The following is an 18,853-nucleotide window of genomic DNA, read 5'->3' as shown; positions in this document are numbered from 1 at the left end:
AGGGTACCATGTTCACTATATTTGGGTGATGGGTTCAATAGAGGCCGAAACCCCAGCACTATACAATATGCCTTTGTAACAAACCTGCACATTTGCCCTCTGAACCTACAATTAAGTAAGTAAAGACATAAGTAGATAATTAAATACATGAAAGTCATATTAACAGCATCAGAAACCTTTTTCTGAGCATCTACAGAGAAGTCATTATAGTAGATATTTTACACACATTATTTCGATCTTTGCAATCCACTGAGATTTAAAAAGGAGGGGGGTCCCGCAGAATGTGAGAGAAACGGAGCAGCAACAAAGTTGGAAATAATTTGTCCACAGGAAACCCTGGGTTTCTCTGCCTATCAGGGAAACCAATTTCTTTAACTCATCCCTCACTAAGAGCGTATGCCACACAAATGCCACCCACGAGGCTGACTAACTCTGTTTAAGGATTCCTGGCCTCATTTTCCAGTAAGGAAGCCAAGGCTCAGGAATTATGTAACTTGTCTAACACCCCATAGGTGGCAAGTGACACAGCCAAGATCTGACCCACATCTTTCTGATTTCCATGCTTTGCCCTTTCCATATGCTAAAATTAAAGAAGCAAGTAAAACGTATGTTTAACTTCATCTGACACAGTGAATAATGTGCATAGCAATTCCTATACTGCATGCCAATTAGGCATTAATAATTCATGTAAATAATGACACAAATACCCACACAGAAACTGAAGCTGTCTGGTGGCTAATAGGGGAAGATCTGTAAGTATGTGCTGGTGGTGGAGGGTAGAGTGCTGGAGAGAGGAGGTGATTATCACACCATGAGCCCCATCCCAAACCCAAACTCTGGGATTTCATTGACTCTTCTCCTGATTATCTTCACTCTGAAATCAGCTTAATCTTCTCATAGAGTATGGGAGTTATTGGCAAAGGACCTCATTCCCTTTCTTTTTCCAGCTGAAACCATAAGAGAAATAGAGGTATAGGTTGGGGAAGCCAGGTCAGGAAGGAAGCTGTTCTCTACTCTCTAGAACTCTTGCTTATTTACCCAGGCATCTCAATCATCCCTTTAAGAGAAGATAATCTGCCTCCAATGTTACCTCCTTTGAAGAAGACAAATGGTTTTCTATCTGTGGAAGAACTCAAGCCAGGCTTTCTTATTTTCATGATCATATGTGAACTTTGCTACTGACACAACTGGAATAAAAGAATAAATATCCAGTTTTGCTTCTTACCTGTGCAATCCTTTCTGTTTGGACAGCATGTTCCCTACTCTTTTGCTTTGCTGCGTTTTACATCCCTTCCTTTGAGATTTCTGCCCTTGTGGAGCTGCTCTCCTGCTTCCCAGGGCTGAGACAGCATCTCTTCTCTCCGCTGCTTACTGGTTTAAAAGACCATGTGGCAACAGTCTCTATAAACACCTTCACTAGAGGCAGGATGGCAATGTCCAGTATGCTCAGCCAGTCCTAGTTTACATGTGTTGTCTTGGAGGTAATTACTAACAGTGCCCCCTTTCCCTTCTAAAATGTCCCAGTTTGTAGAATAACTTCCATGGTCACCTTAATCACATAGTCTATTCCACTGTAATTGATGGTTTAGTTATCCACATTCTAAACAGACTGTGGGCTTTTTGACGGCTCCTTGATGTCTCTTATTCATCTGTGTATTCCCAGAGCTGGACATAATACCCAGTGAAAAATAACAATATGATAAATTAGTAAACAACATGGAGTACCTTCCTTCCAGGCAGGAGGCAGGGACGTCAAGCTATCTGTTTTTTAAAAGTGATGGCATCCACATATGAAATAAAATTCTCCCTGTGCTTCAAGCTTCAACAGTTAGAGATTAAAGTAAGACACAGGAGCAAAAGACTCATTGATATCTCAGCTATGTATTTGAGGGTAGATTCACTGAAACTCACTGAGCTTACACACCTACCTGACAGTTGCGAGGGAACAACTGTTTTGATGGGTAGACCATGGATGAAGGAGAAGATTAAAATAAAGTCAGGCTTTGGATGAAGGGGGCAGTGGAAGGCTGAGAGAGATGGGAGCAGCATTTTGAACAGTATGAAGAAAAGTGGACTCCACTGTGAAGAGAGGAGCCAGGAAGTGTAAGGGGAGGGGGAAGAGACGGAGACAGACACATTCCTTTGGCAAAGGAATCCCTGTTCTTCATTTAAAAGCTTGAGCCAAGGGGAAGTGCCACCTAAAACAGATTTGTTGGATAGTGACAGAGTTTCTAGATACATCTTTATCAAAGCGAGGCTGTGGCCACTAGGAGGGGCAATGACAGAAATGCTAAGTGGTCTTGGCTCTGACAGAATCATCCTGGTTATCTGCAAAAGTTTAGATTCTGCTTGTAAGTACCATCATCATATTACTCAGTGTTTCACAAATGGCAAAGGTGGCCAGTTAGGAGCATTTCTTGAGCTTTTAAACTCCTTTATGGAACTACTTGATCAGGGTGGAGATGAATGCAAAATTGCATGTAACTTTTAAAATTAAGGCATAATTTAAATACAGTATAATACACCTTTTTATGATGCACAGTTCTGTGCATTTTAACAGATGAATGCAGTCATGTCATCTCTCACAGTCATGGGCTACAGCAGGTCCCTCACCCCAAAAATCCTTCTGTGTCCCTGAGAGTCAACCCCTACACCCACTCCCAGCCTCTGGCAAGCAGTGATCACTATTTTTTTTCCCTAAAACTGCTCCTTTTTCAAAAATGTCATATAAATCGAATAATGCAGCATATAATGCTTACTGCATTTTAATGCCAGCTTTTATGTATGTGCAGGAAATACATTAAGATTGGGTAATATCTTTTAAAAACATTGCCTGGATTATAGTTATTCATATTTGGAAAAAAATTCACTCTTTCTTTAAAAGGAATTTAATTTTTAATAGTATTAAATGTTGCATAAAACATTTGAAATAATTTTAATGTGTTAATTAGAAGCAATGAGCCATTCTTTTACTTTTTTCTGACTGAGGTTATTGCAATATTTACTATTATAAGCAATAGCATTCAAATGAAGGACCCCATTTAAAAAAATAATTAGCTACTATGTTTTAAGTACCATTAAGTGATAGAGATAAGTTAAATAATCTTTAAAATATGCCAACTGGCTCTTTCTCACAAACCATGCCTGTTCACATTCTCAAGGGTCTTTTTCAATGTTAGTTTCCTTAAAAGAGACAAAACATACAGTTTTGATTTGTCTCTTTTGGAAATAGGTGGATTTAAGTGAATGAATGAATGAAATAGCACAAAAAACATTGACACCTGGTGAAATACTATTGAATACTGAAAAAGGCAGTACATTTTTGTTTATTCCAAAATGTTTCTTGCTGCAGGGAGAAACAAAGCACAATAACTTTACCCAACATTGGATTGTATAATACCAATATAAAACAAACAAACAAAAAAGGCCAAAGTAAGAAAAAGAAAAACCTCTACTCAATACTGAATGCCAGTAATTATGAAGTTTAGAATAGTTGAGCACCAGATGACTTGGCATTTATTTAATAAATCAATCACTAAATCACTAAACGAGACTGTAACACAGTTCTCTCTACTCATAACTTGTATGTACAAGAGTTTCAGAGGCAAGCTGTACAGCCTCTACCATTTAAAGACATCTACCCTTCCTAGAAAGTTGTATCCACTACAATGGCTCAGCTACCATCTCCAAGCTCATGACACATAAATCTCTACTCTATAGCCTGAGTCTTTCTCCTAAGTTCCAGATTCAGTCAACCTTTGTATGCATGGATATATCCAGTTGGTTTTTCAGTAGGTACTTCAAACTCAACCAATCCCAAACTGAACATATCCTATTTGCCCTCATTTCTGCCATTTCCATAAGGTTCCCTGTCACATTGAATGGGTCTGCCATGCTCCCTGAATCCTAACCTGGAAATCTAGGATTTATCCTTGACTCCTGTCTTCTCTTCAAATCATGCCTCTAATCAACAGGTCTTGTTGATGTAACATTTTCTCAAACTCCTCAAGGCTTCCCTTCATTTCCATTGTCATTTCTTTAGTTCAGGCTGTAATACTGTTTTGCTCAGCTTGGTGGATTGCTGCTAATAAGGGATCTTGCCTTCAGTCCTGGTACCACTTCAACCCATCTGCTGGTACCAGTGGTTTTTTTTTTTGTTTTTTTTTTTTGACAGGTTCTCACTCTGTTGCCCAGGCTGGAGTGCAGTGGCAAGGTCTCAGTTCACTGCAACCTCCAACTCCTGGGTTCAAGCAATTCTCATGCCTCAGTCTCTCCAGTAGCTGTGATTACAGAAGTGTGCCACCATGCCCAGCTAATTTTTGTATTTTTAGTAGAGATGGGGTTTCACCATGTTGGCCAGGCCGGTTTCAAACTCCTGGCCTCAAATGACCGACATGCCTCGGCCTCCCAAAGCACAGGGATTAGAAGCGTGAGCCACCGTACCCTGCTGGTCCTCTTTTTTAAACAGAAGTTTAATCCTGTATGTCTTCTACTTTTATTTTGTTATGTTGCCTCCCAGTGCTTGTGGAATAAAGCCCAAATTCCTTAATTTGGCGTACACTGTCATTGACAATAAGACCCCTGCTTACTTCTACTGCCCAATTCTCTCTGCACACGCCCCCCCCCCCCCCCACGGCACCTTAAAATGGAGGTCCACTGAACAATCAGTTACTCAAGTACCTGCTATGCTCTGAATATGTCCCTCCAAAATCCATGGTGAAACCTCATGCTCACTGTGATGGTATTAAGAAGGCGGGTCTTTGGGAAGTTATTAAGACATAGGGGTATAAGGTCAGTGCCCTTACAAAAGAGGTTGGATGGAGCTGCCTTGCCCCTTCTACCATGTGAGGATGCAGCAACAAGGCCCCATCTACGCAGCAGAGAGTAAGCCCTCACCAGACTGGTGCCTTGTTCTTAGACTTCCCAGCCTCCAGAACTGTGAACAATAAACTTCCATCATTTATAAATTACCCAACCTAGTATTTTGTTATACTAGCCCAAATGAACTGAGGCAGTACCCAAACCATGATTGGCCTCTGTACCTTTGCACATGCTATCCTTTCTTCCTGGAATACTCTTCTCCAACAAAAACCCCAGTCATCTTTCAAGTCCTGCTGCAGACATTACCTTCTCCACAGAGCTTGTCCTGATCCCTAATTTGGAGGTAAGAGCCTTCTTAGGTGATTCCCTGAACATCCTGTACTTTGCCAATTGAGTTTTATTGTACCTGTCCTGTTACCTGTCTGTATACCCTGAAAAGCTACAAACAATGGCATAGATGTATCTGATAAATAACAAATACCTAGTGCCTAGCATATAGTAGGTACTCAAGGTATTTTCAAATGTGAACTTAACTATGAGAGCCCAGGAATCACTTTTTGCAGGATAAGCCTTTGTTATCTACTCAGAGCAGCTTTTTGAAGACCTCTGTTGGGCAGTAATCCATTTATTACTCTAGCTTGAAATGCTCTCCATACTTAAAAGAAAAAACTCTCATTTCTTCAAAGCGATTCTATAATTTAGGTGCCTCACTGACTGAGATCCACATCATCACGGCTGATTCATAATTGCAAAGCTGTTATGGTGCTGCTATAAAAATTTACAAACCAGGTGGATTATGATTATTTATTTATTTATTTATTTATTTTTTGAGACAGATTCTCGCTCTGTCGCCCAGGCTGGAGTGCAGTGGCGTGATCTCGGCTCACTGCAAGCTCTGCCTCCTGGGTTCACGCCATTCTCCTGCCTCAGCCTCCTGAGTAGCTGCGACTACAGGCGCATGCCACCATGCCCAGCTAATTACTTTTCTATTTTTTAGTAGAGACAGGGTTTCCCCGTGTTAGCCAGAATGGTCTCCATCTCCTGACCTCGTGATCCACCTGCCTCGGCCTCCCAAAGTGCTGGGATTACAGGCGTGAGCCACCGTGCCTGGTTGATTATTCAAATCTATTATATGATTTACATAGAAGGCACATTTATCAGTTTATCCAATTCTTTTTTTTTTTTTTTAATAGAAGGAGTTTCCCTCTTGTTGCCCAGGCTGGAGTGCAGTGGTGCGATCTCAGCTCAACGCAACCTCTGCCTCCCAAGTTCAAGCGATTCTCCTGCTTCAGCCTCCCAAGTAGCTGGGATTATAGGCATGCGGCACCACGTCCAGCTAATTTTGTATTTTTAGTAGAGACAGGGTTTCTCCATGTTGGATGGGCTGGTCCCAAACTCCTGACCTCAGGTGATCCACCTGCCTTGGCCTCCCAAAGTGCTGGGATTACGGGCGTGAGCCACTGCACCCAGCCTCAGTTTATTCAGTGCTTAAGAAAAGTATTTAATCCTTTGATCATTTTCTGATTTACACCTTGAATGATACATATATAGAATATTGGCTTAATCAAAATGTATTTGCTGCCAGTAGCCTCTATGTTAGGCTAGAGAAAGCTTTCATCTTTATCATAAGTTTCTTATTCACTGACAAGTCCAAATTAACCACTTAAAAAAAACTAAAAAATCAAATACACTTCAAACTTTGGCATAAATATCCCATCAAAAAATTGTCTTCTATTCTTTAATGCACCAATGAATTCATTTCTCCTTCAAATAAGATTGAATCTGCATTTTTAAAGTTGTAACAATCCATGATCTAACAACCACAATAAATCTGTCATTTAATGTGTTTTTCTGATTCGGCTGAAGCCTGCAGACCAAGTCAAGAGGGATGGATACGGGGCTTTTGTTGCCAAGTGATGACTGCGGCCACTCTCATTTCCCATGGACTTGGAGAGGGTTCAAGTCCGCAACTTGTTCGATAATTGCTTCTAGCAGGCTTCTCCCTAAGCATCGAGGCCCTGGCTCATCAGTGTTTTTTGCTGTCCAAAAAGATAAAAACAAAATTCAAACCACAGATCTAAGGAGGATTGGAACACCATGGACCTCTCTTAAATATGTTCCCTCTTTTTAAGGATATCTTCATATCTGAAAGCTTATGATCTGTAGGGGAGATATTAGAAATATATCATACAAAGCAGAGTGTCAGAAGGCTTGAAAGGGACAGAGAACTAACTTTTATTACCACGAGACACTGCTGGGTTAGCAATTATTTTCCTCTCTCTCCTTAAAAACACACTCTCAATTTTTTTTATTGGGTGCATTCCTGTCCAGAAAAAAAAAAAAAATCTGTATTTCCCAGTTTCTCTTTCAGTTAAATGTGGCCAGGGAATGAATTTCTGATTAGCATGGCATAAGGAAGAGTGTTGTATGGGACTTCTGGGAAGACTCTTAAAGGGAAGGAAGTGTATCCTTATTTCTACCTTCCTCCTTGCTGTTGCCTGGGATGTCACTGGGAGGCTGGCGCAAAACAGTGGTTTTGGTTCATGAGTTGAGAGTGGTGGGACAGCAAGACAGCAGGGCCTGCATCCCTGCTGAATGGAGAGTCCAGGTAGCCTTGATTGTCAGCCTTCACAGTGACCAAGCAACCAATGAACAGCCAACCAACAAACCAGAAAATTCTTTTTCAGCCACTTTTACTTTCAAAATTTTATTTATAACATGATCTCATTCTTATAGATCAGTATATGTATATGTACAAATATCAGGCTAAATCCTGATTTTGCAGTGACTATGTAAGGAAGGATATATTATCTCTATATTATGGAAGAGGAAATGGAGGTTCAGAGGTATTACATAGCTGATCTAATGACACTAAATTTTTGCGTTCAAAAACCTTTGAACACAAAAATGTCAGCAGTTCTAAAGGAAGAGTTAACTTCCAGCAGAGTCAAAATTAAATAGTTTGTGCCACGAATCTATACTTGTATTAAGTATAGGTTAAAGTATTAAGTGGCTAAATCAGAAATTCCAGGTTAGATCCTGGAACTTATACACTTTTACGAGCACCGTCACTATACAATGTGGATAGTGGATATAAATATCTCCTTGTGTATCAATAGCTAAATCTCTTAATCCTTTTATCCTCTTTAAAAATTAAGATTAAAAGCCTCTACCTACTATATTTGCTACTATGAGGACAAGTTGATTTAGCATTGTACAAAGCATTGATATCCATGGGAAATAATGTCTATTTAATTCATGTGTACTATTTAATCAATTAAAAATTTTTTGAACACAAAAATGTCAGCAGTACCATATGAAGCGTTAACTTCTAGCATAGCCAAAATTAACTAGTTTGTGCCACAAGCCTGTAGTTGTTTAAACTGGCTTACAAAATTAAACTGCAAATCACTAATTAACCTCCTGTTCCAGAAATCTATTCTGTGCAGCCTAGCATTTGGCTGGATTGTGTTGAACCACTCAATTCACAATTTTATCTTGTCATCCTGCTGTGTCTGCTTTTTAATGAAGGCATCTTCGGCTAAATACTGGAGGAACTGCAGATTGTGCTGTTGTAACCAACTTGTCTAAATATATCTTTAGGCCTATAATCTAAAAGCCGTTCAACCTGGTCATGTGCAATCTGATGCTGTGATTTTAGAAAAGCAAATCCACATTTCTTGGCCTAAGGTTTTATTGTTTGTTTGTATTCCTTTCATTTCCAAAGTAATAATTTGGACTCTATGACTTCAATGGCTGAGACCACCTCAAAGATTCTGGGCTCCCTGTACAAAATGTGGCACTGATAAAGCTTAGTGGTTATATCCTAGAGTCAAACAGAATGGCTCCCAATCCTGGCTATGTGACTTCAGGCAAATTAATTCCACTAAGTTTCTGTTTTCTCATTAGCTGCAGAAATATTTAAAGGTGATAATTCATGTAGTGTTCTGTGTTAAGTTTCCTATTGCTGTTATAAATGACCACAAACCTGATGACCTAAAACAACATCAATTTGTTCTCTTACAGTTCTGGAGGTCAGAAGTCCAGTATAGGTCTCACTGTGCTAAAATCAAGATTCAGAAGGGCCGCGATCCTTCTGAATCTGGAATCATTTTGTGCTTATTCAGGTTGCTGGTGGAATTCACAGCCTCTTGTGGTCATGGAACTGAGGTCCCTGTTTTTTTTACTGCTGGCCCCTTCCCTCATCTTCACAGCCAGCAACACTCATCAGGGTCTTTCTCAGGCTTCAGGTCTCTCCTGCCTCTTCTGTGATTATCACAGCTCTCTGACCAATCCTTCTGCCTTCCTCTTCCTCTCTTAAGGGCTCAGGTGATTACTTTGGGCCCACCCAGATACTCCAGGATAATCTCCTTATTTTAAAGTCAACTGCTACGACTTTAGTTCCATCCTTAATTCTACCTTCAAATTTAATTACCTTTTGTCATATAACATAGTAACAGGTTTCTAGGATAAGGAGAGGGATGCTTTGGGGCCAATTATTCTGCTTATCACAAGCTCTGAGCATAATCCCTGGCAATAAATACTCAATAAACTGTAATCATAAATAATAAACATATAGTAAATTTATAATAGATAAGCAGCAGTAATAGCCAATACTTATGCTTACTTTCTGGCAGGTGTTTACCTAAGTGCTTTATTAATATTTATGTACTTCATCCACATAACAATTCTTGACATTAGGTGTGAACTATTATCAATCCCACTAACAAATAAGGGAATGAGGTACAGAAAGATTAGGTCACAGCACTGAGCAAGTAAAGGCAAAAATGAAGATTTGAATCCAGGTAGTCTAGCTCCAGAGTCTGTGCTTTTTACTAAGCCCATTCTGCTTCTTCATCTCAGTGTTACAATTACAACCAGGAAATCAGGGATGCCTTTGCTTAAACTAAATACCAGTCATGCTAAATTATTTGAGTACAGGATAACAGCAATATTTGTATTTCTTTAGAATGTGCTGTTATTATATATCCTTCTTTTCTTTGTCCTGGGATGTGGATCTGCTTTTGGGACCAACATTCCTTCATCATTCTGGTTGAGTCTTCCCAGAGATTCAGGAAGAAAATCCTTGTTAAGAGAAAGTATTCTATGTGGGAAGACCTTAGATATATTTTCTGTGTTTAGATTTCAAAAAACTGAATACTCTTACAAAGGTATTAAAGAACAAAAATACTACTATTTTAGTTCTTAAAGATCTCATATGCTACTGAAATGCTATTTTGTTTCATTTCATATTTAAAACCTATGTTGACATCAGTATGGAAAGTGAGAGGAAAGTAAATGACCACTTTTCTGACATCAGAATACCTTTCATGCTCCTGCACGCTCACATCCCCCTTCTTCCAGGAAGAGTGTGCCCTTGGGGAGGCTTTGGGTTTACAATCCAAGCTGACCAGGCTGCCCACCTGCACCTGAACCAACTTCTTCATTGGATTCTTTGAAAAATCTGGAGCAGAAGCTGAAAAGCAAGAAAGGAGAGAAGGAGAAGTGGATCATTTACAGAACTTCTTGTCAATTTCAAAGGTCCACTTTTACAGTTTTAAAAGTTTTCTTTACATTCAGGGTGTCAGTGCTTGATTTACTTGGCTTATTGTGTGCCACACACAGGATAATTCATGTTATTATGTTTTCTAGCAAGTCTAAATTGTGAGACAATTACTTTATACAGAAATGTTTAGTTTATGGTGAAGATTCAAAGTAGCTCAATCATGTGTTTATTAAATGAAAGGAAAACATTTGGTATAGAATGTTTTTAAATGTTAGCTCCACGAAGACAGGAATAGGGTTGTCTCTCTTGCTAACCTTTAGGACATAGCACTTGGTACAGTGCCTAGCATTCAACAAAGCTCAGCAAAAGCTTTGAGAACAGAGGCTAAGCACTGAATTAATATTCTCATACATATGCATGTATCAAGTTCTACAATAAAATGTTCAAATTGTTAGGTCGAACTTCCAAACTGGGGAAAAATAATATTGCGCACATATTATTTTAAATGCTATAATATTGCATGAAATATAATAATGTGTAGAAAATATTACATTTGCTAATAATTCATGGGATGTTAATCCTGAAACAACACTTGAACATTTAAGATACATAATATTGTATCATTTGAATGAAAGGGCATGTTAATAAAAAAAAAATCACTCTTCCTTTTACTGCAAATGTGAAAAACGTTAAAAACCTAGTGTATTCTCCAAATAGCTAATGTTGTGTCTTATGGCAAATCCAAGTGAATACAATTTATTTATTTGATTAGTGGAAATCTTAGGCTGAATCATATTATGTAATTATACATGTGATTGTGGTAAAGAAAACATGGTATCCAGAGGTTGTTGGCCTTAAAAATTAAAAATCATAAAAGAGTGATTTTTGTTAAAACAAAAACTTGTTTATATTTGAGTACAATCTTTTGTTTACGCACCTCATATTTCTTCATACACAACAATCCCACACAGTACGTTGAGTAGGACTCCACCCATTTTAAAGATGGATAAACTATGGCTCATCAGCTTAATTTATTGCAATATAATTACAATTTTTCAAGTTAAGACTTATATGCAAACTCCTCTCTCTTTTTGTCATAATATGCTACTTTTCTGTCATGGATAACAGCAGCCAGATTTTCAGTTGATCATCCCTCCAGGCATCAGTCCTCCTGGTACAGATGATGCATTTCTAACTGCCAGGGACTAGAGATGAGACAGCCCATTAAAACAGGGTTTTTTCAATCACTCTTGACATATAACATTTTGGGCTGGATAATTATTTTTTGTGAGAAGCTATTTTGTGCACTGTAGGATATTTAGCAGGCTCTCTGTCCCTCACCCACAATATGCTAATACCACACACTGGTCTTCTACCTCCCCACACCAACCAAAAATATCTCCAGACATTTCTAAATTTCCCTCAGGGCAAAATTGTCCCTGGTTGAGAAACACAGAGTTAAATCATGCAGGGCCTTATCACTTGCTGACCATATGGATTGGTTCAGAAACAAGTATTAACCCAAATCAGGCTATATGGGGCCAATGGCATGCAACACTTTGACTTCCCTTTGAGAAATTAAGACAGCCATCTTTCTTCCACTGGAATGACTGTGGTAATAAATTCATTTCGTTGGGAAACATCATATAGAACCTGATAATGGTGATGATATTTGAACACTGGACCAAATTATGCTGAAATCCAAATTCTCCATTTTAATAACATAAACTGATGAGCAAGCCCTCCTGCTCCTCTTCCCTTCCTCCCTTCCTTCCATTCATTTGTGCTATGCTACACTATGCCATGGTGTTTTGCTTGGATTTTCAATCATTTGCAATGTAAATATTCTTCTGGACAATTGCTTTAAACATGATAGAACATTTTCTTTTTCTCCTATACCTAAAGTACAAGAAGAAGATCATCTATAATTTCAAGCAGTGGAGCCTTGGGCAATGAAAGCCTCAATGTATCCAATGTGTCATGCTTCTAACAGAGCCACTAATGGCAAAGGCAACTCTTTTTGAATCAAATATGATTGATTCAAATTTTGGTATTTGCTATTATGGACCAGCAGCAGAGAATACCAAAATCACTTATTCTCCTAAAAGGCTTTGCTTAGTTGGTAATATTGGAGGTGGATAAGGATATCTTATGACAATATTTGATTCCTACTGTCGATTAACTTAACCCTTGGTCCTCAATTCTGGCCATAATTGCTGTTTTTCCTTAGAAACTGTTAAAAGGTATGCCTTGATTAGAAAGTGAATGATCGTGTTGTAATACTGTAGATACTATTAGATGTAGGAACCTAATGTGAAAAGTAAATATTACTGCTTCTGGAAACAATGAAGGATTTAAGACAAAAAATTAAGAGAAGAACAGAGAAAATCAGTCTTACCAACAACTTTGAGCTCAGCACTGGAATAGACAAGGCCATGTTTGTTTTCTGCTATGCATTGGAACATGCCAGAATCAGTCACACTTAGGTTTGATATTGTAAGGGCACCATTTTCTATCTGTATTCTCTCCTAGATGATAATAAAAATGTCTTTCATACAAACAAACATACCACTTTAGAATAAAAATGAACTGACTATCATTTCACTCATACACAAACTTCCTGCATTTTTCTGAGAGTATTAGACAGGATGGCCTGAAATTTAACCTTTTCCTTATTTTAAATGTGAAAGACTAATTTACATAATAGCTACACATTAGAAATACGAATTAACATCCTTCAGTCCAAAAGTATATCATAAAATAGATAACAAAGCAAGAGGTAAAATATGCAACCATTTCACTTTTTCCCCTACAGTTAAAGTTTCTTAAAAATGTACCATGACTTTAAAAAATGTTTTATGAGGTTGATTTTTATGCCAACAGTTGGAAATGTTTTCACTATGTTTTTTCAAATCATGCAAGTTAAAAACATTATAAAATCTGTGGATTAGAAAGGTTTCTGGGAAACACATATATTTACCAGAGTTTCTAGGTAGTGTGAAAGATTAGGTATGGAAATTGAAACAACATAATTGACTTAGTATACAAAAAAAGGGCAAAAATTACATGGCTTGAGAAGGAGAGTGATGGAGAAAATAAGTACTTACATAACAAGGTAACCAAGTAATAGATACATTCATTCTCCAGAGGCCACACCAAGTTGTCAAACAGGAAAAGGAAATTATATCCTAAATTTGATTAAAGTAAGGCCTTCTCTAATTTCAATACCAAAAAAAACAGTAGATTATTTTACAGACTAAATTCACACCATGACTTCTTCCCAGTGAAATGCCATGCTGAAAAGCTCTCCTCACTGGCAGACTGGGTACTTGATTTGATATTTTTCCTCCTGTACCACTCCTTAGAAGTAAAAGAAAGTGTGCAAACTCAACAGTTTATTTTGGTACTAGGGACTAAAGAAAGCATTTGCTAAACACCAAGTGAGGAAAGGGTGGATTTACCAGGCCTCTAAATCCATTTTAGGTCCATGTTACCTTACCTCTAGCACTAGGGCTGCTCCATTTTTCAGCCATCGGTAGGAGGGCTTGGGCTTGCCACTCGCCCTGCATTCCCAGTAAAGACTGTCCTCCACGGCTATTTCCACATCGTTTATGAGTTGAACCCAATGGGGCTTTGCTTCAATGAAAGAAAAGGGAGAAGAAAAGAAATTTAAACCACCCAGCAAATAAAATGTATTTATTATTTTATTATCTTATCTGGATTAATAGAAATGGACATGATAATGAGTAACAGATTGAAGTGAGAACAGAGGCTAGAATTATATTTTGTTCACTAAGTATCTACTCATTGGCTGCATGAAACATTTCTACATTTGAGGATGGATGTTGCAATCTGTTATTTCGTAAGGCAAATTAATTATGCTTTCTCTATTTTCAAAATTCTGAGCACTGTATTATATTATTTAGATATCTATTAGTAGACAGTAATACAGGTACACAAAACTGATTTTGTTTTCCAAGTGTATTTTTGAATCATGAGATCACAACTGATGATAACTTAATAAGTGAATGACAGCATATATTGTTCTTAATTATGAACTAAAAATTAACATCCATAGGACAGAAACTTCTATAGCTGAGGAAAAAATATTTTCCACAAGTTAGAAATAACTTAATTAAATACAAACCAGTGAGCATCTTAAGAACCTCTGAGTGAATTAAGATCAAAGCAGGAAAAGATGGATAGGTTGGTTCAACTTGAATCATGTGATTTTTTGCCAGAAAAAGAAGTAACTGATGCAACTTTAAATTATGTATGCAAATAAGTTCAATCAAGTGGATTTATCATTTTCAACTTATGCTTTAGAGGGTATTTGGAAAATTCATTTTACAGATGAAAGCATCGTACCACTTACAATGAAAGTCACTTACTATATACAGTATATCCAGCCAAGTCTCAGCTTGTGTTTTAAATCCAAAACTGGGAGGTGAGATGTCTTACTGGTTTCACATTGCATTATGCATGTGATGTGTACTGTGGGATTCACATTTGCATCCTCCATATGGAGAAACAGTTTATCTATTTCTATTTAATTGCAACCATGGAAAGATTTGTCTTTCCATTTCTAGCTCATAAAATTACTTTTTTATAAATGAAACTGAAAAGAAACTATGGCTATTTAGCTTTTACAGAAAATGTATTGGTCTAAGTTTTCTCTTTTATGTGTGTGTGTGTGTGTGTGTATATATATATATATATATATATATATATATATATATATATATAACTTGCTCAGTATGAAGTGTAGTTCAGTACCAAGTCACTTCTCTCTATATTAAAACACATTTTCTTTTTCTTTCAGGAATGATCAGCCTGAGATGGAATATGACTGTGAATAGACTCACACATCAGCCTCTTATAGAGACCAGAGTTTCTAAAAAAAAAAATCCCACAAGCTTCCCATAGTAATATTCTTCTTCAAATGGGAGGATAATTCACTGGACTAAAAAATCCTGAAATCATAACTGCCACATCAATTCTGATTTCTCCCCTTATTCCATCATATGAGATGCAAATGTTCTATAGACTATTTTTCACATGAAATATTAGAGCAGATAATCAGAGAACTGCATGGCATCTACTTAATATATTAACGTTAAACAGAAATTGTAAGGCAACTTTCATGAAATGCTTTATGCCATTAATTTCTGATTTATTTTTTAGGTATGTATCATATTACCTACACAATGGACTAAAGCAATAGTCTACCTCTTTTACTAAGTATAGCAGACACTGTTGGTTTTCTATTGTGCATTCATTTCCTCTCTTCCTTATTCCTAAAATAACACCAATTTTTAATTCAGTTGTCCAATCTTCCATCACCTCACGCTGTCTATAGAAACAGGACATTATTCTCTGTTCCAAAGTGAAGCACTTAATTGTCTAATCTAATTTCTCCTTGCCAGTGATTGGTTTAGGAATGAACATGTAGCCAGTGAGGTTTGAGGAGAGGACTTCTAGATGTTTTGGAGAAAGGAAGGATGAGTAACAAATGATGTGCTAGTCACTGCTGGCAGCCATTTTGTGATCATAATGGAAACTAACATGCAGAAACAGGAAAAAAAAAATAGACAAGGGCAGAAAAAGTAATCACAAATAAACTGGGTCGTGGCTTGATGATAAGGTAATTAAATGACAATTTAGCTTTGGATTTCCTCATCATATGAAGCATACAATTGTTTATTATGTATACAGGGTTTCTGTTATATAGAGCTAAAAATATTTTTACTGAAACATTAATACAGTTGGAATATCCTGTGTGTTCCCATAATGGTTACTTCTTATCCTAGATCAAGTAGTGGTTGCGCAGAAAGAAGGAAGTAGGCTAGAATATGAGAAAAGGTTACTTGCTTTGTTGGGGCCTTAGAGCAGGACAGCCACATGGGTTAAGTGCTTGCTCCCTCACCCCCTATTTCCATAGAATCCTAGGAACCCAAAGACCCTGAAACCTGCGTAAGTTCTGTGCTACACATTCTAAACTAATCATGCAACAAGATGGGAGAGTTACAAAACAGAATGACTCATGCTACCAAACAACGCCTCCATTTTGTTTCTGACAGATCCTAAAATCTTACAATATAATAACAAGTGTTAATCATGCCAGAAGTAATGCACTGGTAGACTTCATATTTTTCAAGGCGGGGGGTCATAAGACCTATAATTTTAGTATTTGCCTTTGCAAACTTTTCTTCCTTGCAACTTGCACATATGCTATCCAAGGACATATTGCAAGACGTTTCAATTTCCAATTTCTAAAATAAATAGAATATAATGCAATTTACCTTTTACAAGAGTGGTCAATTCCCACTAGTTTTACGATGTTTCTAATGATTAAAGTGCAAATATATATTCACTGAGCTGAATATATACGTCTCCATATATTTTATAAGTCCGTTTTGTAAAATTATATATTTATTCTAAGTCATGTTTTCATCAAAAACCTAGTTTCCTTAAAATAAGAGGTTTGAAAACAAATTTCAAAAAAAGTTAATCTAATTTTCCTACAAATAGACTCTAAATAAAGGTGACATTATTATTCTTTCCTTACCCAAATTGAGCAGTACATCAAATAAAAGTGATTGCAAATTAAAGGCAGCAAACAGAGTACAGATACATTATTGGAAGGGATAGAATAACACTGAAGAACTCAACAAGAGCCAGAGTTCATGTGGTTTGTTTAATACAGTAATTGCAACTTTTCCCAAAAGGCAGTTTTTTTTTTCTCTCTTTAGTAGAGGTAACAAAGAAAGATACAAAACCTATTTTCTAGAGGAGAAGACAGACAGAAAAGAGATCTCTCTCTAATGTGTTTATGTGTGTGAGAGGTTATTCTTAGGAAAAAATATGAAATATTTCATCTTTTCATGGATCATTTTAAAATGCAAAATAAATATATTATGTCACCAACTTCATTACAAAAATTTATTTCTTTTTAATTCCCCCTATGATAAATGTTTATCATCACTTAACAAAATGTTGAACAAAATGTTTAACCAACAAGTTGAACATTGGGATTCTGCTATAATCTCTCACCCCTAAACAACAACCATATTTTATAGATGAGAAAGTAAAAGCTACAACTCCAATTTGCCCAAAGCAGATGCTCACCATAGTAAGTGAGACGCCCTCTGGCAACATTTTTTCCTCGTGAATTCTCAGCAATGCATTCATAGGAACCTGCATCTTCCTGTTGGAAGTTGGGGATTTCAAGCACACCACTGAACTTCCTTAATTTAATTTTGCTGGAAAATGGCAGCCCATCACTTCTTCTCCAATTAATCTGAGGTATGGGACTAAGAAGAAAATCGTCAAGTTGTCTGCTATTGTCTGGAAGCCTTTTTGACTTGAGAAAATAAAGCTTTTAAGATTGAACAAGAAGGCACAGGACTTTAAATGCAGAAAACCACTTTCAATGGTCAATTATATAAACCTGATAAAAAGATTTAACTTAACTCTTTAAGTTGATGTTTTAATAAAATAAACTGCATTTTTCTTGACATGATTTCGAGAAAAAAGCCTAATACAGATCCACTATATTAGATTACAGCAAATGGACAAGAAAAAAAAACCCCACCAATTTATTTTATGAAATTAGGCAGGCAGAGTAATTTTCTTCAAATCGACTTTAAATATTAAAGTTTCAAACTAAATTTTATATGTGCATTTCCCTTGCATTTTATTTTTCCTTTGCCTCAAAATGAAAGCAAATTTTAGAAAATAAAAAAGAAGAGTCTTTCAAAAACCATCCTGATTTCTTATAGCAACCTAATATTTCAGCACATAGGAGTAAATGTTATAAAACTTACTTTCCAAGGGCAAAACATTCCAATTTCACAGTCGAACCTTTAGCTGCTGGAAGAGTTTCTGGAAACTGAACTTCTATTTTAGGTTCATATTCACCCATCACACCTATAAATCCACAATATAAAGTTAATCGTTTCAATATTTCCTTTAGAATTGCCTCGTTTTTCTTAAATAAAACTTTCTTTTGCTCCCATTTTGAACCAGCTCTTCTAGTGATTTCAATTAAATAAAATTTAGTCTATGCAGCTCAGATTCCCTTTTAACAGCCATCAAGTTGTTGATGAAACAGATTTTTTTCTTTAATAATTTTTTTAGTGGTGCTTTTTAGCCTATAACAAAACATCCAGAGCTTTAAAAAACCTGAACTAACTTGGGTCAAACATGCAATATTAATAAACATTTAAGAACTTTGGATTTGCTGATTCATAGGTTACCACGTACAGAGCAGTTCCAAGAAAACCACTAAGCCTTTTACATTACACAAAATGGGAGGCTTTGAAATTGTGCATTCAATTTTGACATTGCTAGACAAACTGAAATATATAATATATTATTGCTCCTTGAAATTTCCCTAAAGAACAAAAATTATGGCAGGGAATTTACTTAATGATACCCTAGTAGCAGAGATACCAATCTTAAACTTACTAAATGGCTCCCTGGAGTTAAGAAACAATGACTTAATAAATGGGAAAGGTCAAATTC

The 18,853-nt window shown here is 36.9% G+C and overlaps 1 protein-coding gene across 4 annotated transcripts in view; it reads right to left on the bottom strand.

Annotated features, from left to right (window-relative positions):
• The window catches only part of CNTN3 (contactin 3), a 353,916-nt gene that overhangs the window by 89,126 nt on the left and 245,937 nt on the right, over positions 1–18,853 (bottom strand). For 3 of the 4 annotated variants that reach the window (XM_054483033.2, XM_063661832.1, XM_063661831.1), the window contains exons 7-11: positions 18,154–18,256; positions 17,456–17,640; positions 13,827–13,963; positions 12,726–12,855; positions 10,147–10,297 (exon numbers count right to left, since the gene is read on the bottom strand). In XM_054483033.2, the coding sequence (XP_054339008.1) occupies positions 10,147–10,297; positions 12,726–12,855; positions 13,827–13,963; positions 17,456–17,640; positions 18,154–18,256 (706 nt within the window). The remainder of the gene's footprint in view (positions 1–10,146; positions 10,298–12,725; positions 12,856–13,826; positions 13,964–17,455; positions 17,641–18,153; positions 18,257–18,853) is intronic. The other variant, XM_063661833.1, reaches the window with a different exon arrangement.

This window comes from Pongo pygmaeus, chromosome 2 (assembly GCF_028885625.2).
Source record: "Pongo pygmaeus isolate AG05252 chromosome 2, NHGRI_mPonPyg2-v2.0_pri, whole genome shotgun sequence".
NCBI lineage: Eukaryota > Metazoa > Chordata > Mammalia > Primates > Hominidae > Pongo > Pongo pygmaeus.
Note: the sequence above shows the minus strand (reverse complement) of the source record. Positions and strands in the feature narration are given on the sequence as shown.